General features: G+C 45.3%; 1 protein-coding gene across 1 annotated transcript in view; it reads right to left on the bottom strand.

The window, feature by feature from the left end:
• Positions 1-22,543, bottom strand: part of ITGB8 (integrin subunit beta 8) — a 58,757-nt gene extending 36,214 nt beyond the window's left edge. Inside the window, exon 1 of the mRNA XM_066629068.1 lies at positions 22,411-22,543. Within this exon, the coding sequence (XP_066485165.1) occupies positions 22,411-22,543 (133 nt within the window). The remainder of the gene's footprint in view (positions 1-22,410) is intronic.
• Between the last annotated feature and the right edge of the window lie 672 nt (positions 22,544-23,215).

The following is a 23,215-nucleotide window of genomic DNA, read 5'->3' as shown; positions in this document are numbered from 1 at the left end:
GCGGCAACATTGCCAACAATCAAGAGACAAGCTTCTGCTGGCTTTAGCTGAATAACCAATATATGCCAAAAGGAATTTTAGAACAAGACAGGGTACATTTTGGCTCCAAAGAAAATTGCACATTCATATACACATTAAAAAAAAACACAAAACTTAAATGTCTTTGGTTAGATCATACCCAGCTGTATATCAAATTATGCATTCAAGGAGAATAGTATCTCAGCTCTCCAAATAAAGCTCGATGGCCCCAGGTATGGCAAGTATGAATACTTGAGAACCAAAGAGGGAATAAGCCTAGGACAAGATCAAATATAACACACTGAGAAAGCAAAGTTAGATTGCATGCTTCACATACTACACCGACTAGACTAAAGAATGCTGAATTTAAGGTTTCCATGTTAAGGACCTAATACATTGCCCAAATCAGGGGCAGTTAATAGTGAACTGCTGCACTACCTGCACCCAGTTCTGCTGCCCCCCCATTCCACCACCCACCCCTACCCCTGACATTGGACAAGCTATAGAGCACACGCACATCCCTATGAAGTGTGTACCATTGACAATACATGCCAAGGGAGTGCCAGGGAACATATGCATCGCCTGCCTGGCGAGCCCATTCTTAGTTGATGAATGGAAGTACAAGAAGAGCTTATCTTCTGACACCCAGTCTCATTGATTTGACCACCATTACTTCTGTTGACCAGCAAAGGGAATGCTGGGAGGACTCCCAGCACTCCCTCTGCCAGCCATTGGAAAAAGTGGCATCCCATTCCTTCTGAAATGTCCGATATAAAGCAAAAATTCTGCAGTTCACCCAACACAATCCCTTGTCAATGAGCATTTCTTTTGCAGTGATTTTGTTCTAAATTCGTCTCCTGCAGACAACAAAACACAGTACAGTAAGCAATATAACTTGGGGCACAATCTTAAACAGATCTACTCAGAAATAAGTTCTGTTGTGTTCAATGGGACTTATTCCCAGGAAAGTGAGGATAAGATTGCAGCCTTGGACATGTTCACCTATCAGTCCACTAGCTTCTCTATGCAATATTTGTGAACCCAAGTCCTAAATGTTTTTGTACTGCCTAGTGCAACATAAGACTCTTCAACACATGGAGGATCTCTCGATGCACAAGCAATCAGTTCCAAAGACTACTTGGAAAGGATTTGGATATGGTCTTTAGAACTGCAGGACAGCCTCTGAAATGGTTCTTTGCATCATTTGATATTCTCTCAAATACAATAGTTTTCCATGGAGTCAGTTCACATATGTAGCTGTCAATAGATTACTAAATAAAGCAATGAGAAATGTACACCCACGATATATGAATCAGCACTTTGAAGCCATGGCACTCTTTCATTAAAATGTCATTCACAGCATTGTCTCTATAGTCCCATACAGTTAAACCTCCACAACTCTAGGAGTAAGACTTACATGCATAAAAATTATGCACAGGGTCAAAACAAAGGGCTGAAGTGTATAATGTGCTTCTGGCATGCAACAGGATCCCATGCAGATTTGGATTTCCCCATATATTTCATCTTAAACAGGTTATTGAATTCAGCTTCCAAGTTTCCCCCCATCCCCAAAGTGTTCAGTTTAATGTGTGGAGAGCTATGCAAGAATGCCTGGAAAAAGACCAAAGCATTCATGTGCTGGTTGTTGCATGACTGAAGGATTAGTCGTCTGTGGTTCAGATGTACATACAAAACTTCATACAGTGTGCAGACGGCTTTTGACAGTTCCTCAGGGGGGAAAAAATCATTTTTGAACCCAGCACTTGGGAAAGATGACATTAATATTTAGTGGTTGATATGCAAACTGTGACCATATCTGAGGTAATCAGACCTGACCTCGATGGGTCAAGACACTGGTGACATTGCTTCAATTAACTTTACATGCTCCACACAGGGCTGCCCTTGAGAACTGTCCGGAAACTGCAATTAGCGCAGGATGCAGTGGTCTGTGTGGTCATGGGGTCATGGCAATTTGACTCTCCTGTGTGCTGCTGCTCCTGTGGTTGCACTGCTTGCCAATTTATTTCCAGGCACAACTCCAAGAACTGGTTTTGACCTTTAAAGTCCTTGGGGCCAGGGTTTCTGAAAGGCCACCTCCTCCCCTATATGACTCTTCGTCTCCTGACGGGGGGGGCACATTCCTGCTTGTGCTGCCACTAATTGGGTTAATCAATGACAATGACAGGGAGGGCTTTCTCTGGGTTGATGCCACTGTTTTGGAACTCCCTCCCAACAGAGTTCAGAACTGTCTCCACCCTGGTGACCTCCTGATGGGGACTGAAAACAGCAACACTTCTCATTTCAGGAAGGTGTGACAGTGGGGTGCGCATGTGTTCATAGAATTTATTTATTTTATTTAGCATATGTTCATAGAAACGGCAGCAGGATTGAGGCACATTCATTTCAGACTGGGCCTGGATGTATGTGGTGATCAGACTCCAAACATCCAACATCCTCCCATTTTCAGTGTTCACCATCTAGGAATTTGGTAGTAGTTTTTGTTTCAGTATGGTTTTCTTTTAAACAAAACTTTAAAAAGCACTTCAGCTGAACTGGTACCCTGTTGCCCTGGCTACTTCAAACATCTGCAAATCAACCTCTGAATAATTTGTTTGTTTAGAAATTTAGTTAAGCGAAGAAGAAAAAAGGAATTCTGGAATTCAGACATGGAATTTCAGTTTCTGGGTAGCTCAATAAACACACAATGAACTCCAGAGAATTCAGGATTTTTTTGTAGGGCTAGCTGAAGGACAATTCTCCTAATGGAACTGCATTAATGTAGTGGTTAATCAAAGATTTTCATTCTCACAACAAGCACAAGTGAGACACTGCAACACTCTGTTTAGAAGAACAAAGTCTCTCATTGTTTGCCCCCCCTACACACACACACACACACACACACGTGTGTGTAAGCACCTTGCCCTCCTGTTCCATCATCTCCTGGATTTCCACCTATCAGCTTTTATAGCCACTAGGGTTATGGGTTAAAGGTACATTAGAGGCAAATCTAACATTGGTAGAAGGCATTGTGTCAACTTGCACAATGCAGTCTCTGGAAATTTCTCAAACACAGCATTACTAATTAAATACAAACAAGGAGGACAATAGCCTATATCCAAGCATAGCAACTTAACTGTGCACAGTCCCCTTAAGTATGGTCCTGAATTCCCCTGCGCCCCCCCCCCCCCGGTGGTGGTGGTTACTGTGTTAAGAGACATGTCAAGGAGCTTTATAGAATTCCATTCATGTAGCAAATCAGTTTCCAGTACTTGTCGGCCAGGGGAGGAAATGCACAGAGAAAACAGTCACCATGTCATTTTTTAAAAACATCTTTTTAAGTTCCTTTATATTCACTGCACATTATTCATCATTTAGAATGGTGAGCAGACAGTGTTTCAGACATACAAAGTTGCTTGATATCTAGAACTCTCCCAGGCACGATCTTTCCTGTTGCAAGAACAGCTGGATGCAAAGAGACCACCATATTGCTCAATGTAGTTTGCCTCCTACTCCTCAAAACTTAAAGCAAATTCCATGCTGAAGTTCTAAATTGCAGAGGGACAGCTGGAGGGGGAACGAAGAAGTACCTACTGCAGGTAAAGATAAGGGTAAGAAGGTTCACATGTGTGTGTGGGGGGGGGGGGAGAAGTGCGTCATTCAGCCATATAACAATTTATCTGCACTCTAAGCAAAGTCATGCCCTATTCTGTAAAAAATAAAAAAGCCTTGCAAAGTTACTAAGCCACACCAATGTACACTAGCCTGCTTATTCTATGTACCTACATTGGCTGTTGGTGATATATTGTAGCCTGAGAACACATATCTTGTTCTCTTCCCATTTTTCTTCCCAAGGTTTGCCTGCCTAGTTGCCTACAGAAGGCCTTGTCAGAGGTGACTGTGTAAGCTTGCTCCTCACAAGCTTCATTTATAGAGCACAATTAAAAACCAGGATAGCATTTTAATAACAGTAAATATGGATCATTTCAAACCACTTTTCAGTACAAGTTCCAAATATTTAAAAAAAAAAATAGTAAAAGTCTTTTATGCAATCAGTATACTTCTTTTACTGACACTGAAATACTCCATTGAAAGTTTATAGCAGAACTGCCTGTATTTTCATGGGTCAGTATATCCCATACAGTGACTCTGGGTTGGACATTTGTTTTGCTGCATAAATGCACCATCCACCCACCTCCTTCACAAGTGGCCACGATGCCCCCCAAAATTGGTGTCAACTAGAAGAAAGGGCTTCAACGCTCATGGAACACATGTGGTCAGGCCCAGACATATGTTATATACTGTATGTTGGAGGTTTCGTACATAATCTAAATGAGATGCAACATTAAAGTGCAGAATCTCTCTGATGAGAAAACATTTCGCTTTTTCTGAGGAGCGAAACCACGCCAAATCTTTTAAGTTATCTTGATTAAAAAGTTGATGGAATGATCAGGCACCAGAATAAGATTGCAGTGGGACCAAATCCAGCTTGCATATCATCAGGTGGGCCATCCCTGATTTTATGTGGAGCAGGTACACACATAATAGACCAGATTCTTCAACTGTGATTAACAGCCCAATGCTGAGCTGTCTGGTGTGCTGGGTGCCAAAATGGCTGCTGTGGCATCCTGAGTGAGCCAGGCAGCCGCGGCTGACTTCTCAGTGAAGGGCGTAAGGAAAGTAGTTTCATAATAGAGCTACTCAACTGTCCACCAGCTATTTAGCCAGCGCAGAGTAACAGTTCTGTGTCAAGCCAAGAGGTTTGACTCATGGAGCTCCAAATCACTTTGCCAGTCCTGCCCCTTCCTGCCATGACTCCCCCCTGCTCCCTTACCTCTCCGCTGCCCATCCTCTACCGTGTGCTGGCTCAATGTGGTCTTGTGCTAAGCCAGCACCCACGTTGACTAGGCGGAATGTGTTGGAGGCGTGCCTTATGGCACGTTAGCGACACTCCATGACGGGGCTGAGCCAGTGTGCAAATGTCAGGATCAGGCCTTAAGATTCCAGTAGTGGATCATGAGATTATATGCTCCATCCCCACAGCAAAATTAAACATTTGGATTCGAGTTCCATAGATTTCAACTCTCAAATTTGGTTCTAGTACAGACACTGCCTTTTGAAAAAGTTTTCAGCGATTGGTTAGAGCAGGGTGTCAAACTCATTCATTTGTGTCAAACTGCATTTATTAACAACAACAACAACAACAACAACAACAACTGCATTCATGGTGCTTGCTGAGGGCCATATGTGATGTCATTAAGCAGATGATGACCACAAATAAGCACTTTGTTCTCTCCTAGGAACTCATTTGGTACAAATGACAGAAGAGGAAATATGTAACTCTTAATCCTTAATTTCTAGATATGAGAGGGCTTATCATGTGAGCTTCCCTTTCTGCAGTACTGTGAGGTGTCACCTTGCAGCTCAACTGCAGAGAGTTGCTCTACAAAGCGATGCCTCAGCAGAAGTGGAACTGCTGAAAGAGTGACCTGAGTGATAACTGGGCTCTCCCAGCGCATCAGCAGCTTCTCTTTCTCACCCCTCTTGGTCTGCCCTACCGTTCCTCACCTTCTGAAGCCTCCTTCTATCTCTCCCTCCCAGCGCCTTGGCAGAAGCGCTGCTGCTTAAAGAGCAGCCTGCATGATAACTGGGCTCTTTCAGTACCACCCTTTCAAGCAATACTGCTTCTGCTGATGCATCTCTTTGCATCTGAGATGTGGATGGCGGTGCTGGGAGAGCCACATTATCACGTGGGCCAGAAAAAGAGCTTCCATGGGTCTTATGTTAAACACTCCTTAAACCGGTTTATATATATGTCTTGCAGGGGACCAACTCTTTTGCATGCCAACTCTATAAAATGGATACTGAAAAGGAAATGAATTACACATGAATTAATATGAATGTCTAGAGGTTGTTTGCTAGTTTTCTTCTGCATCTTTTGAGACTGTGCGCCCTTTTGGAACAGCGAACTGTTTAGTTCTCTGTTTAGTTGATTTTCTCTGTAACTTCCTAATTTTCTTGGTACGGGTCAATTGCTGCTTACGATTTGCAACGAGATACATAACAAAGGATAGAGATCAAAGGGAAAACACAATCAAAACTTATGCAAAGTCCAATCAATATTCTGAAGTTCAATCTCAGCCATATTCTTCACTCTATTTCTTGTCCAATAAATTTATGTCTCAAATTCAAATCAGTCAATAGGTGCAGAAAGAGCTAGCAATTGAAGCCTTAAAATTGTCACACACACACACACACCCAATTCAGGCTAGTTTCAAAATTTCAATGGGACTTATTAGCCCAATCTTTTACTAGTTTAACTTAAAAGTGAGCCCTAGGGATGTCAGCAAGATATACTTGTTTATGATTGCAGTCCTCTTCCAGTAGATCACCCAAGGCTGTTCAAGGTGAGAGGGGGACACACACAGAGCAGTTTTTGTCTTCCTGCTGGACTGTTTTCCTGCAAGACTTTAGGGAAACTAATAGCAAACCTGCCTGAATACTGAGTAATCTGTACAGTACAGCTTTTATTGGATGAATCCTAAATGGGGACAAAGCCAGCAAGAAAGAAAGTGAAAAGTTAATGAGTGAATTTTTCGATGTGTTAAAAATTTTCAAAGTGAAGCATGTGTGATTATCTTTTTCTGATGGAAACACTTTTCTGCCCTCTGAATGAAGTTTCTTCATTGTAAGTTCCCATGTACAGGTGTAACCTATTTAACCACGAATTATTTTTCCACGTTTTTGTCTCTGGTGGGGAAAAAAATTAAGTGTCACTCGCATCACACACTGTACCTTAAAACATTGTTGGAAGCCTCAATCGTCTCCATTTGTAGGCAGCTCTGAGAGTGAAAACATGGATGCGCCTCGCATAGGCGCAGATGTAGCCCCTGGAGCTTGGAAGAGGTTTCCTCAAGTCGCGCCTGCTGCGGGCGGGCACAGTAAACACAACAGAACCTTCCCCCTATCATCGCACTTCCCCTCATCATCGTAAAGTGCCTTTTCTATGGCTCTTTGACTGTGAGCACCTGGCGCAGGTGCCATAAACACCACAGAAGCCCCCACCATCTGAGGCTCCACAAACTTTGTGCGCAAGCGCAGAAGTTCCCGCAGTCTCTGTGAAAGAGCCGTAGTAAAGGCTCTTTGATTGCGAGCGCCTGACACAGGTGCTGTAAACACCACAGAAGCCCCGTAAAGAGCCGTAGAAAAGGTTCATTAATATTGCACCCGCCTCGTGCGCTGCACACAGCATAAGGTATGGTGCAGTACCCCCAATCCACAAAGTTCCCATCAAGCAGTCCCAAAGCAAGTTCCCCCAAAAGTTTTTAAAGTTACACAAGCACCAAAAATGAAGCATCAACACACAGCACGTCCATGTTGTGTTGGCCCTCTGGATGGTGAGGGAGGGAAAGGGGAGATAAAAGGAGACTTAGAGATGGCAGAGAAATTAAATGAGTTCTTTGCATCTGTCTTCACGGCAGAAGACCTCGGGCAGATACCGCTGCCCGAACGGCCCCTCCTGACCGAGGAGTTAAGTCAGATAGAGGTTAAAAGAGAAGATGTTTCAGACCTCATTGATAAATTAAAGATCAATAAGTCACCGGGCCCTGATGGCATACACCCAAGGGTTATTAAGGAATTGAAGAATGAAGTTGCAGATCTCTTGACTAAGGTATGCAACTTGTCCCTCAAAACGGCCACAGTGCCAGAAGATTGGAGGATAGCAAATGTCACGCCTATTTTTAAAAAGGGAAAGAGGGGGGACCCGGGAAACTATAGGCCGGTCAGCCTAACATCCATACCGGGTAAGATGGTGGAATGCCTCATCAAAGATAGGATCTCAAAACACATAGACAAACAGGCCTTGCTGAGGGAGAGTCAGCATGGCTTCTGTAAGGGTAAGTCTTGCCTCACAAACCTTATAGAATTCTTTGAAAAGGTCAACAGGCATGTGGATGCGGGAGAACCCGTGGACATTATATATCTGGACTTTCAGAAGGCGTTTGACACAGTCCCTCACCAAAGGCTACTGAAAAAACTCCACAGTCAGGGAATTAGAGGACAGGTCCTCTCGTGGATTGAGAACTGGTTGGAGGCCAGGAAGCAGAGAGTGGGTGTCAATGGGCAATTTTCACAATGGAGAGAGGTGAAAAGCGGTGTGCCCCAAGGATCTGTCCTGGGACCGGTGCTTTTCAACCTCTTCATAAATGACCTGGAGACAGGGTTGAGCAGTGAAGTGGCAAAGTTTGCAGACGACACCAAACTTTTCCGAGTGGTAAAGACCAGAAGTGATTGTGAGGAGCTCCAGAAGGATCTCTCCAGACTGGCAGAATGGGCAGCAAAATGGCAGATGCGCTTCAATGTCAGTAAGTGTAAAGTCATGCACATTGGGGCAAAAAATCAAAACTTTAGATATAGGCTGATGGGTTCTGAGCTGTCTGTGACAGATCAGGAGAGAGATCTTGGGGTGGTGGTGGACAGGTCGATGAAAGTGTCGACCCAATGTGCGGCGGCAGTGAAGAAGGCCAATTCTATGCTTGGGATCATTAGGAAGGGTATTGAGAACAAAACGGTTAGTATTATAATGCCGTTGTACAAATCGATGGTAAGGCCACACCTGGAGTATTGTGTCCAGTTCTGGTCGCCGCATCTCAAAAAAGACATAGTGGAAATGGAAAAGGTGCAAAAGAGAGCGACTAAGATGATTACGGGGCTGGGGCACCTTCCTTATGAGGAAAGGCTACGGCGTTTGGGCCTCTTCAGCCTAGAAAAGAGACGCTTGAGGGGGGACATGATTGAGACATACAAAATTATGCAGGGGATGGACAGAGTGGATAGGGAGATGCTCTTTACACTCTCACATAATACCAGAACCAGGGGACATCCACTAAAATTGAGTGTTGGGCGGGTTAGGACGGACAAAAGAAAATATTTCTTTACTCAGCGCGTGGTCGGTCTGTGGAACTCCTTGCCACAGGATGTGGTGCTGGCGTCTAGCCTAGACGCCTTTAAAAGGGGATTGGACGAGTTTCTGGAGGAAAAATCCATTATGGGGTACAAGCCATGATGTGTATGCGCAACCTCCTGATTTTAGGAATGGGTTAAGTCAGAATGCCAGATGTAGGGGAGAGCACCAGGATGAGGTCTCTTGTTATCTGGTGTGCTCCCTGGGGCATTTGGTGGGCCGCTGTGAGATACAGGAAGCTGGACTAGATGGGCCTATGGCCTGATCCAGTGGGGCTGTTCTTATGTTCTTATGTTGTAGCCCCCATCCCCCTCAAATGTTTTTAAAAAGTTACAGTACACAAGCACCTTAAGGAGCATTTTTTAATAGAACAAAATTCTGCATACAGTAGGGTACAGGTTCAGATGCAGCCTGCAATCCTATACACTTTCCTGGGAGTAAACACAATTGAAGAAAATGGCATTTACTTCAGAGTAGACATGCACAGGGTTGTGCTGGCAGTCCCCAAACACTAAGGTGGAGGCAGTTTGGCAGTTTCAGCCTGCAATTTATTTATATTTATACAGGTATTTATATACTGCCTTTCTTTGGTCATCAGATTTCTCCTCAGACTTTAATCCAAGGCGGTTTATGTAGGCAGGCTGTTCTAAACCCCTGTAGGGATTTTTACAATTGAATAGTTCTAGTCTTTCATAGAACTCCTTGTCCAGCTGGATTCCTTCCCAGTCTGGTCTCTCTCTGGTCCTTCTCCTCCCACGCTCCACTTGAGGGCAACTCCTCTCTGCCACCGAGGGTCAGCTTATCAGTATATCAGCGTGTCGTCAGTTCTCGGGTACTTCCGGTTGTTTCAAACTGGCAGCTTCAGATCTTCAGGCATATAAGGCGGCAGCTCTACCAACTGAGCCAGACCTCCTGCCCTGCAATTAGGATTGCCCTCCTGCAATCCTATACACTTTCCTGGGAGTAAGCACCATTGAAAAAAATGGCATTTACTTCAGAGTAGACATGCACAGGGTTGTGCTGGCAGTCCCCGAACACTAAGGTGGAGGCCGTTTGGTAAACAGACAAAGCTCCGCCCACCAATTCACAACTCTTCTATCTGGTGCTGGTGATTTTGCACAGAGATAGGCAGAACCCACCCTGTGAAAGAACAAAAATGGCTTCAAAAAGCAACCAGGTGCTGAAAGCAGTACCAGTACCACAAAGGGTACAGGGAAGAGGGCACGTCAGATGCTTAGTGAGAAGATCAAAATCCTGGACATGGTGAAAAGTGGGATGTCTTCAACTGAGGTTGGGCGCAAAATTGGGGAAAAAATTAGCAACTGTTTGCATATTTTAATGAGGCATGTTACAGTACAGTATTTACAGTACAGCACCTGTAAAGTTAAACTGTTCATATTTTTAACACCTGCCTGTGGTCCTCTTCCTTTGTCCTGGGTGGTTTCTATTTAAATGTAAATTTCTATAGGCTGCCCAAATGTTGGTTTAGGCTGCAGCGCTATTTGCCTATGTCTTAGTTAATTTGCATATCCAAATGGTAGAATCTAACGTTATTTGCGTAACTTACAAATGTACTTACGCAAATTGCGTAAATTTATGCAATCTGCATAAAATTTACAAAAAATGTCATTTCCGGTTCCGGTTTAGATCTACGCAAATTTTTTTTAATCGCGGAGGTCTCAGGAATGGAACCCTCGCGAATAATGAGTCTCAACCTGTATTTTAGTAACGATGACATATAAAGCAATTTTCTTTTAAGTGACTAGATGCTAGGACTAAATGCTACAAGACTGGCAAAAGCACCCCAGAAACAAAAACTAACACTTCTCCAGCATGTCTGGAGATTACTTTGCAAGGACGGATCAAGTAATTCTCATTTAGTCAAAGTCTTCCTTTCCTAACTGCCACATAAATGTCCTCAAAAACTTTTTACTTCCTTCAGACTTGAAAAGCCCATTCAAAAAAATCTCAGCAAAACAGAACAAGCTTTCTTGAAAAAGGTGAACAGTTTGCCATTGTGGCTGTGGCCAATCAGGTTGTTTGGGATAAAGTTACGGATGACACACTGCCCACAGTGGGAATAATAAATAGAAAGAAGACTCTCTCAATGGGCTTCAGCAGCCACAGCAAAAATCTTGCCAAGTTCCATCAGCTGGAACTACCAAGTGCACCAAGCACTGGACCTCCCTCTCCCACACCACTACAAGCAAGACCAGGAGTGTCAAACCCCTTTCATATAGTGGGCCGAACAGCATTCATGGTGTCTGTCGACGGGCAGAAGTGACATTAAACAGAGAGTGATTTCATTAAGCAGACAGTCGTCAGAAATAGGCACTCTGTTCTCACATAGAAACTCAATAGCTACAAATGACAGAAGAAAAAAAGTGCCTTGCACAGACTACCACATTGTTAACATCAGTACATGCACTCTGTCTGCCATAATGCTGGCCACCCTTTCAGCAGCACTGTTTCTGCCGCAGTGTCATGGCAGCTCAGCAGCTAAGATGTGGTCTGTGAAGTGATGCCCATGTGATAACTGGGCTCTCCCAGCATCTCAGCAGCATCTCTCTCATTGCTCTTGGTCTACACCTTCTTCTGTAGAACTCCTTGCCTTCTAGGCCTCCTTTCTTCTCTCTCTCCCAGAGCCTCTGCAGAAGCGGCACTGCTGAATGGGTGACACTTGGAGAGTTCAATTTTCACAGGGGTTGGATAAAGAGCTCCCGGGGGTGCATCTGACCAGACAGCCTTATGTTTAACACCCCCAACCTAGCCTACCCCCTTCCTACCACTAGGCAACTTCAAGAATGAATGCTCATCAGGACAATTTTTTCTGGACTTAACTATGCAACCTCAGAAAGGGATTAATTCTGATGCATAGCAAGATCTGCCCCATTTCCCTTTTGGGAGGCAGAAGTTCAGCAGTAAAGCAAAAGCAGAGCTGGGAAAGCTTCCTATGCAAAACCCCAAAGAGCCATAGTCAGTCAGTGCAGACAATGCTAGATGGTCTGATTTAGTCAAAGACAGCTTCCTATGTACCCTATGCCTTGCACAGACTACCACATTGTTAACATCAGTACATGCACTCTGTCTGCCATGTCCATTTCATGTCTCTCTAGAACTGGCATATGATAACCAGGTCCTCCTTTCCCCCCAAATTAAAATTTTTATTAATTATTTATTGTTTTATTATTTTTCGATACCCTGCCTTCTCTTAGGATGGCTTCATGGCACCATCAAATATAAAAGCAATCAAAAAAATCTAAAAACAAATACATATCACAGCTGTGAGACAACATCCAAAAAACAGCTAGAAGGTAAAATGCCTCACAAAATAGATGATTAATAACCTCTGTAATGTTGGAAGAGGGGAAGCTCCTAGGATCCCCTGCAAAAGGAAGTTCCACATTTGGGAACCCATTAGAGAAAGGCTTCTTCCATGTGCACACTAAGGGCCCAATCCTATCCAGTTTTCCAGTGCCAGTGCAGCTGTGCCAATGGAGCATGCGCTGCATCCTGTGGTTGAATCAGTCACAGAGACCTCTTCAAGGTACGGGAACATTTGTTCCCTTATCTCGGGGCTGCACTACAGCTGCACTGGTGCTGGAAAGTTGGATAGGATTGGGTCCTAAGTTAACTTCCTTTAAATGAAAATACACAGAATAGAGTCACAATAGAAGATCTCAGTAGGTGGGAAGAATATGTCAGCATAGAACAATTTCATTATATACATTTAAGGCACGTTTGCCCTTCCTTGTGAGTCACAGAGGTCAGTACAAGGATGCACCCTAGCCTACCCATGCTGGAGCAAATCTAGAACTGGTGAGTTCACAGCAGTGGTGAGTAGCTGGCACTGGGGAGGATGGGGGGAAGGCAGAAAAAGGGCATTCTGGGGTGGGGGGAGGGCAGGCTGGGTCCTTCCCTGGAGGCCCAGTCTAGCACTGGGCTGCTCAGATCTGGGCCAACTCTTTAGGTGGTACAGATCTGATTGGTCCCATTCAGGTCACTGCCAAATTACCCAGGATAAAGAGAATAGATTCCTCTTGCTCCAGGTTGCACCACAGTCAGCCCCAACCCCACACTGGAGACACAGCAGACCAGCTGGCTTGCCTATTTCAGCACAGATTAGGACTGGGCTGTTATTTGCACTAAGCATGGCACCTCTGAAACCTCCTATAATCAATCCATCAGCGCTGGGGGATTTACATTGCTTCACCTAGCCTGGATAGGATAACCCTTCTACCAAAAATTAAGAACATAAGAAGAGCTCTGCTGGATCAGACCAAAGGCCCATCTACCCCAGCATCCTGTTTCCACAGCAGCCAATATAATGTCTCTAGGGTGTCCACTGCTCAGCTGCAATTCAGCCACGTACATCCTGCTGGTAGTATGCCATCATCATGACTAGCAGCCACTGAAAGACTTTTCCTCCATCAATTCATCTAATTCCCCCCCCCCCAAGCCATCATCACATCCCATGATGGCGAATTTCAAAGATTAGGTCCAATGTGAAGTTCTTCCTTTTGTCTATCCATTCTGCCAATCTGTTTCCTTGGATGACTCCGAATTCCAGCACTCATCCCAAATAACCAGGACTTGAATTATTAAGCCTATCGAACAAACGAGCTCTTTACCAAGTCCAATGAACTTTAACATTAGATAATGATTAATTCACACACGACACATAGCTTATTGTTGAACTTTAGTCTGCTACTAAACATAGATTCCACCCTAACAAAGGCACTAACACACCACTGATGAAAGGAGTGCAGGCACCCCAGATTTTATATTTGCTATTAAATGCATTTAATTTGATAACTTCCACCACAACCGTTTAGAATAAGCCATGCTTTTTGGTAAAGTGCATTCTTTTGGCCAGTTTCACTAGCTGAGGTTCTCAGTCCTCCTATCAGGTATTTGTTTCAGTTAGCTTAGCCAAACTGCAATTATCCTTTGGTAAAAGTCACCGAACAAGAGAGCTTTTGTTGCTGGACAGTAAAGCAGATCTCTTTATCAGTACTTGAAGAGCATTTATTCTGGAACTGACAGCCTCAGAGTCCTGCTTTAACGTTATGTTGTACTTGCTGATTGACCCTAAATCTGCCTTCCTTTAAAGTATGCTGACAAGAAGAACAGTGAATAATTAGCTGAACTTGTACACATACATGTGCTTATTTTCTCTCACTACTTTTCATGCAACCAGCCTGTTGTTAGCTTATTTACTTGTGCAAAAAAAAGCAATTCATAAGATTTACAGATAATCAGTCCATTTCCATTTATTCTGAGAAGTGGCTTGCTTCCAGATCACACACTATTAAAGAGAAACAGGGCTAGAACAGCAGAGCTCTGTTCTTCCATTCAGTACTATTAGTGAACAATACAAGTCAATTTACCTCTAAGATGGAAAAGCAAAGCAACAGATGAGGGGTTAGGGAGAGAAGCCAGATGCTGTTGCCCAACTTCCTGGAACATGGAACGTTTCCTAATTGTACACTGTAGCTTGTTCACATGAGCAACTCAAGGTTTTATTTTCTGTTCTATGTTTTCTGCAGCACTTCATTTCTGGGGAAATTTGCTGGATTCTTTTTTTCTGCAGACCTTTAAAGTGACAATTCTTCAACAGCAAAAATTTCAAAAGGAGATCAGAGCAAGAATCAACTAAATTATAATGAGGCTCAACACCATTTCTGCAAATCTTGGCTGAGTCAATGGTTATTTAATAACATTACAGAGTTAATGAACTTATGAAGCTAGAGCTGGAAGGAACCTTGGAGGTAGTCTAGACCAACCCCTTGCCTAGCATAGATAACTGCTATAGTATCCCTGACAGGTGGCTGTCCAGCCTCTGCTTGAAAACCTCCACCAAGGAAGAGCCCACTACTGCGAAAAGAAGACCCAGTGCTGGACAGCTTTAACAGTTAGGAAATTCTTATCTGGTCCTCCTTTGAACTTGCTCCACCTCATCAATGTCCTTCTTAACACATAGTGCCCAAAACTGGACCCAGCATTCCAAATGAAGTCTGGCTAGTACAGAATAGAGTGGAACTACAGTCTAACTTTTCATGATCTGGACTTTATGTCCATTCATGAAATTCACAATTCTACTCGCTTGTTTTGCAACTCCAGCGCACTACCGGTATGTATTCAGTTTGTGTTCCATGGACAGCTCAATCCTATGTGGGCCTTATACTGCCGGAACTAGCATTCAGTCTTTTACTGCTGTTGCAAAATGCAGCACACAGTTTGGAGCAGCCGGGCTGCTGCTGCAGGCAGTGAGTAGAGGCCCACCAGCAGTTTCTCCATATCTCCCAGAGCTGGTAAGCCCCTCTCCCAGAGCTGGTAAGTCCTCCTCCTGGAGGGAGGCAAGGAAGGGCTGGAAGGGGACGTTATCAGCAGCAGTGCCAATGTCCTATCTCACTTCCGGGCCTTAACCCACTTTCCTGGGTCCACGTGGCACAGATCCAAGTAGACTTGATCTGGCACTAAAAGTTTAACCTCAGGTTCCCTTATCCAGGGGACACATCTGGGACTGCCCCCTGCTGCAGGAGGCAGTGTGTGCACAAGGGGCACTGTTGCATTGGTAGAGTAGGAAAAGGATAGGCTTGGGATCTAAGTCATCTAGATTCTTCTGCAGACATGTTGCTGCCAAGCCAGGTTTCTCTCATCCAATACTACGCTTCTGATTCTTGTACTTACATACAGGGCCAGCCCCAAACCCCAGTTCCTGAAATGGTATGCCAAATGCCCCCTCCTTAACAGATGATGCACAAGCCACTATTCCTCACACTCTCTAACTCAGCGGTTTTCAACCACTGTGCCGCAGCACACTAGTGTGCCGTGAGGCAGCCTCGGTCGGGTGTGCCGCAGGGCCAGAAGATATAGACAGCAGCCTCAGGCGGGAGAAGCAGCTGGTTTGACCATCATGCGGCAGCAGCAGAAAAAGGAGCAGGTGAAGGGCAAGTAGGTAGGAAGCCAGGGAGTCTGCTGAGGCCAGCAGCCACAAAAGCCCTTTTCCTTGCCACAGTTGCCTGCAGCTCCCCAAAGGGACCCTCCTGCCTTGCCTTTTAGAGGAGGGGTGTTAGGCCACAATCCTATCCACACTTTCCTGGGAGTAAGCCCCATTGACTAGAATGGGACTTACTTCTGAGTAGACATGTCTGGGCTGAGCTCTCAGGATCCTCTCCTAGCCCCACTTTCCTGGGAGTAAGCCCCACTGACTATAATGGGACTTACTTCTGAGTAGACATGCCTAGGATTGGGCTTTTGGTCATACTTTTTCGGAAAAACAGGATTAGGCAATTGGGGGGAATGTGAGGCAAATGATTCTGGACCTTTGGAAGGTGTGGACCAGTGAGGGGAGGGATAGTAGGAGAGGTGCTAACTGCAATTACGAGAAGAGGGGGGAATGTGCCTGTGGGAGGGGGTGGGGTGGGATGGGGGAGAGGAGGAGAGAGAAGTGCCAATTGCCTGCTCCTGTATTTGAGAAAAAAGAGTGCAACCAAAAGCCCAATCCTAGGCATGTCTACTCAGAAGCAAGTCCTACAGGCACATTCCCCCCCTAGCCTTTGGCTGCAATCCTAACCACACTTTCCTGAGAGTAAGCCCCATTGAACAAAATAGGACTTACTTCCGAGTAGACCTGGTTAGGATTGTGCCCTTTGTCATGTAATGATTTAATTGTATTAATTATATTAGTTAAAAATTAATTGTAATGTAGTAATTTAATGTAAGTAAAAAAACTGGGAGTGTGCCTTGACAATTTTAGTGCCTTGACAGTATGCCGTGAGCTGAAAAAGATTGAAAATGGCAGCTCTAACTCCACCTTCAGCACTATCTTTCCCTCCATTCTTCTTCCTGTTCAATCATTGAATGGAAGCAGAAAAAGGAGCAGTGAAGGGAGGTAGGCAGATAGAGATGAGTGCCCCCCACATCTGCTGTCTGATGTGCACCAAATTGTCACTGTGCTCATCTTGTATACATTTAAGCTGGCTACAAGACCAGGCCCTTTGCAGTTGACTCTGCAGTTTTCATTTTCTTCCTCGGTGCACTTGCATGACTACCAAGGTTACTTTGTGCAGTTGATGAAATGGACTATAACCTATAAACAGTCATGCCAGTGTTCTTCAACCTTGGGATTGTGACCCTAATGGGGTCACGAAGCCACATTTGTGGGGTCAGCAAGTTAGGGCAAACAAATGGCCATCAATCATGAGGTGGCACGGAGCAATATGGGGGCAGAGAGTTGTATACAGGTCAACATTCCACACGTGAAAGTATTTACATACTTCTCACATACATAGAATTGTCTCTGAGCCTTGCTCCACGGTTAGACTTTGCCATTCCATGTTACTCTGCAGTAGCCTGTCTAATCTCCTAATCTGATTCGTTCAGGAGGGGTGTCCCAAGACCATTTACAGGGCTAATTCCAATCCAAGAATTTAAATCAGGTGCCAGCCACTTCTTAGCTTACAAAATATATCATGTAAAAACACAATTAATGCAGGGTTTTCCCCTCCATCTAGCCTCTTGCAACTCTTTCATCACTAAAGCCATGCTTATTTCTACAGAGGTACACTTATGTCCCACTTTTTAAGTATTACACACTTAATCATGACTTAATCATGACTGAATCACACTTAAAATGACTTCCACTGTGGCTTCAATGTAACAATAAGATATGCATGAGACCCAATCAAAAAATGAACTGTCTGGGTCAAGGCGAACTCAGCCATGTGGCACTGGAAGCACCTGGCATCTCATTCAAACTAAGCAGTCAACCACTAGGTGTGCAACATTAGGGTATAAGCACAGCACCTGTTCCAATTGCACTTCCATGGCATACATAGCAGTTGGAGGTTCAGCTGAAAGAGATGCTGGATACACACAATGCCTCATGGTTGAGATCTTCTGCTTGTACTCATTGGACCTGAGCAACTTCTTTTTCCAGGGTTCCAAGAAGATATGCAAGTTCTCCTGCTGATGCTATGTGAATAACATGGAAATGCAAACGAAGTGGAAACACTCATGATCTCAATTCTGCACGACATCCAAAGCTGTTCTGGCAGAGAAAGAATTCACATGTATCTCTTTGCATGCACAAGACTTTGCTTGCAAGTTTCTGGGTGTGGCCCCTAGCTAAATTAAAATTGTTTATATCATCCATATAAAAGAGGGATGGGCACCTTACTGGGCCTAATGGTGCACTGGACACTGCCACCAGTTCAGAAGGTTCAGGGGTCAGTATAGCCAGGTAGTACCTCTGAGAAGAAATGAGCCCTTGATCAGTGCCCAAATGTCACCTACCAGCATTCCCCCATCTCTGCCATGGTTGGCAACCTTCAGTCTCAAAAGACTATGGTATAAGCCTACAGCACCCAGTATTCCCAGGCGGTCTCCCATCCAAGTACTAACCAGACCTAACCTTGCTTAGCTTCTGAGATCAGCCAAGATCGGGCATGTGCAGGGTAACAGTTGCTCTTTCTCTGAAGCCCCTTTGTACAATTCAACTGTAAAGGAGAAAAGAATATCAGACTGTGTCTAATCAAGAGGGGTTTTACAGCAGAGCACCCATAACAGCAAGCTGAAAGACACAATGAAATCATGTTTTCAAACTGTTTCTCCTCAGCCACGTGAGCAAGACGCTTAAGTAGAGGATTAGCCAGTATCAACAGAAGAGCATAGAGAGAGGAAAGATGACACACACTGATCACAGCGCACTGATGTGGTTCATCAATCTGGAATACCATTTTTTGATTGGACTAATACTGAAATTACTTGGAACTGGGTTTGCTTAAAGTTCAAAAAGCCAGACCAAACATAAAACAAAAACACATGGGTCAGCTAAGACAAAAAAAAAAAAAGTGATCCCCATTAACAGTACTGAGCAAATGTCATTGAAGTACACATTACACTGTAAATTGTGAGACATTTGACTATTTAATTAACTCCAGGCTGAAACCTGGCACAGACTCAATGCGTAGGAATATATCTGAGCTCACAAACAGCTAAAATTAATTGAGTCCTTGTCTAGGTCAAGAAATAAAAATGAAGATAAGCAACTGAATGCCACTCTTAATCGTCTCTAGTAACAAGAACTACAATTTAATTCAGCAAACTGAATTAGCCTCTGTGCTCAATACTAATATTGTGTGCACACGGGCATCTTTATACAAACCAGGCTCATCTGGAAGCTGATGATAGCCCATGCATTATTCTATATTACTACAATCACATAAATGGGATAGTTCAATTGAAAGAATGGCTCCTGCACAGTATCATACGTAAGATTTCCAAACAGCTTGCACTAAGGATCAAGAGATAAAAGTAGCCAGAAATTCAGCTTGTCTGGCTCCGGAAGTGATTTTGTACTGCTTCCAGGGTCACCAGGATCGGAACTTGCTCTATAGAAGACCAAAGCTTTGATTACCCTTTGCCCAAACCAAAGATTTCTTATTTTACAAGTATGTGATTCAGATACAGTCAGAAACTCAAGCCGCTCCCAATTACGCAAGCTTGTCCTCGCCCTTTCGATTTTGGGGTGCTGAGTTGCAGTCCACAAGTCAAGGCTTAGGGGGAGCATTCAATGAGTTGAACCCCTGAATTAGGATATATCTTCTTCATTATCTACACACTAGAGGCTATAGGCACAAAAAGGTCAGAAGATCTGACAGCAGCTTTGGATAGGATCTTATAACCTAAGAAGTGGGTCCTTATAGAACCTGGATCTTATAGAACCTGTAAGAAGGGATGGTAGGTCCCACCTCAGTGCAGGAAGATCTGGTCATCTTTCATGGTTTCTGTCCTTCTCTCCACTTCCTCCTGCTTGATGTACTGCCCTTTGAAGTGCATGCTTTCTTTTAGAGGGGAAGGAAGCTTTGGATAGGATCTTATAGAAGGAAGTTTTGGGAAGGGGAGCCATATTTACATAAATGAATATATTAGAGACAGAACTTATATGAATGAATGAATGAATTCAAACCAGTTCATAAAACACTTTCAAACACGGGGGGGGGGGGGATCCGTGCATCCTTCCTGGCCCTCAGAACATCCTCCAAAGGAGCAGAGCTCCCCTCACCTCCAGAGGATTACAGGACTTGCCTGTGGGCCGGATGGAGGAAGCTCACCACTGGCCGCATCTGGCCCACAGGCTGGAGTTTGGATACCCCTGGTCTAAAGGCATACATTTGGACCTTCCCTGCCAGCAATGTATTTTCCATTGATTTCAAATTGATCACCTCTTAAATTCACACATTAATGCTGTCCGTCACCTGTGCAGATCACAATATTTCACTGAAACAGTTAGGACAACTCTATGTAGGCATTTGTGCAGTTAAGTTCTTAAGCTTATTTCTCTATTTTTTGTCACTGTATAGAAACCATTTCAATTCTTCTCTAATTCCCCCCTCCCCCCCCCCCACTAGAACTCTGTGAAATGAATTAGGCTGAGAGGCAATGGCTTGCTGATGGCAACTCAGTAAATGACATTCCCAGGCAAACAAGATTTCAAAACGTGGATCCCCATTAAGTCCAAACCCAATACTTTATCCATTACATCACATTGGTACAGGAGATCAAACCTAAGGTACAACATTTCCAAGAGCACCATTTTCATGGTTCTGGTAAACAGAGGTAATTACAAGCATTATGAAGTCATAGAGGCATCCAGTACAATTTATGCAGTTTCATAGTCCATGTCCCAGGAGCTTGTTGGTGCTTGTGTGTGGGCTGGTGGTCAGTGAAGTTATGTTTGAAGATGTACACCGGAAGTGAAAAAGCATGTAGGAACTCATCTGCAGTTAAGGCTACCCTCATCACAGTGACAAAATATTTTATTTTGTTACCAGCCCTGGGTTCTCCATAGCTGAGAACTGAACTTACCTTTCTGTCCTGAGTGACAAAGACTGTACAACATTAAAGTCTGTCTATTCTTACATTAATCAGAATGGATCCGAGGGAAATATCATCTACCTATTTTCCATCTTTGGAACGGACACTGCACAATTGTTTCAGCCAAATCCCACCCAGACTTTTATTGCACCACTTCCCTTATTGTTATTTCAGAAAAAGGGTAGAAAAAAAAATAAAGTCAGAAACTACTGCTCATTAGCTCTCAGAGATCCTGGCTGTGCAACTGGCTAAATACAACGAATGGAAAAATCTTACACTCTCGTCCTGTTTATGAGCTGCTGCTCCTCTGGGCTTCACTCTGTCCAATGTGAGAATAATAGACTCCCCCTTGAAATGCTCTTTGCCAGCATGCAACACTTGCTAGAGCAAAGAGACACAGACAAAGGCCATACTCTTCTCTGGACTTACACAGGAATCAATTCGTTACCCACACAAAGCTTTGCATCATGTGGACTTGAAAGCTGGACCAGCTGCACCTGAAGGCACCTGCAGGCATGCAACTCACCAGTAAAAGAAGTGAAGGCACTATTTACTGTGGTTTAACAGCTGTCACAGGGCAATCAGAGTTGAAGGGTCATGACCCCATCCTAATTTCTGAAATCCCTCTCTGGGACACGCACTCAGCAGCTCAAGCATATGTACACCCAATAATCATAACCATCTGAATAGCACTTTGAGTGTGCAAAGCATTTCATGTGTGCTACCCTGATGTAATTCTTACAAGAACCCTGTACATTGAAAGAGCATGATTATGCCCATATTGCAGGTGGGAAACTGAGGCGGAGAGTTGCTTACCCAAGATCACTCACTGAGTCCACCACAGAGGTAAGACTCAAGCCAGGGAAGACCCAGGAAGTCCCAATAAGCTGAATGGAACTTTACTCATTATTAAGGGTGCACAGGATTGCAACCTACAAAGTAACTCACTCCCTCTCCTCTCATTTCTACTTATGTAAAATAACTCTTGTCCTCTTTGTCTCAAATACACATCAAATGAAGAGCTCCAGGCAGGTAGAAACTTTCTTTGAAGAGAAAAACACCTTGGCAGCTGGAGCTAACCCAGCAGTTCCCAAAATTTTTTGACTGGTGACTGCCTTAACCTACTGGGCCATTGGCCATGGCTCCCCATTAGGGCTACAATCCTATACACTGTAGAGGGTGGCAGGTTTTTCATGATGTTTCCGTGACCCCCCTGGCTGGTTTTCATGGCTCCCTGGAGGGAGCCACGGCTCACAGTTTGGGAACCACTGACTGAAACCCATATTTTGAAGACAACAACTAAGGATGCCCACAAAACTGCTTAGGGTGGGGATATTGAGCATGATTACTAGGTGGAAGTCCCATACAACGCAACGGGGCTTATTCCCAAGCATCAAGATGTAGGCAGAAGTCCCCCTTTGGTTTTAAAGGGGCTTCCTCCCAGGTAAGTGCACAGCCACCAGAGTCAGGTGCAACTTATTCCATATGCACGTGTACTAGCCGGATTCCCCCCCCCCCTCAAAAAGGGAAAACCCCAACCAACTTACGGCGTTGGCACCAGCCTGGCACGGCTGCTGCGAGCAGGCGAGCTGCTGCCCCCAGGAAGGGGCCGGGACCTCGCGGGCATCTGGGCAGGGAGACGAGCCCCGCCGTCAGGAGAGCCAAGAGCGGGACCCACATCCTCGCACCGCAGGCGGCGGCCCCTCGCCCCGCGCTGGGAGGGCAGGCTCAGCGGAGAGGCTCGCTGGGTCGCCTCCGGGGGGGATCCGGTGGAGGCGACAGCTGGAGGAGCTGGAGGAGGAGGAGGCGCGGCGGCCGTGACCCAGGCGCAGGTAGGAGGAGGAGCAGGAGCGCCGCCGCATGTCAAGGCGAGCGCGGCGACCCCTCCGCCCAGCCCAGCCCAGCCCACAGCCAGGGCAGGAGGAGCGAGGTTCTTCTCAGCCCATCCGCCTCCGCCGGCCCCCCGCTCGGCTTTCCCAGGGAGACGGAGCCGCCACCGCAGCTGCTCACAAAGAGCTTTTGTCTCCTGCCGGCTCCCTGGCAACGGCGAGCGAGGATCCCCTGCGCGGAAAGGCGCACAGCCGCCCAGGCAGCTTGGCGCAGCGCAGGGGAGCCTTCCCCGCGGGGCTCTCCAGCGCTGGAGCTGCTGCCGCCGCTGCCCTCCTGGAGAGCCCCTCTCGCGGCTGGGGACGCCGACAGAGCCGCGGAGGAGCAGCGTGTGGGGCTGCCTGGCGCGGGGCGGGGCGGAGCGGAGCGCGCAGTCCCCGCCCAGCCAGCCCCGCTCCTTTGTTTTGTCGGCTCGCCCTCGCTCTCTCCCTCTTGGCTCCATTGTTCCCAGCGGGAATGTGCCCT

Source organism: Tiliqua scincoides, chromosome 5 (genome assembly GCF_035046505.1).
Source record: "Tiliqua scincoides isolate rTilSci1 chromosome 5, rTilSci1.hap2, whole genome shotgun sequence".
NCBI lineage: Eukaryota > Metazoa > Chordata > Lepidosauria > Squamata > Scincidae > Tiliqua > Tiliqua scincoides.
This window is presented reverse-complemented; position numbering and strand designations above follow the sequence as displayed.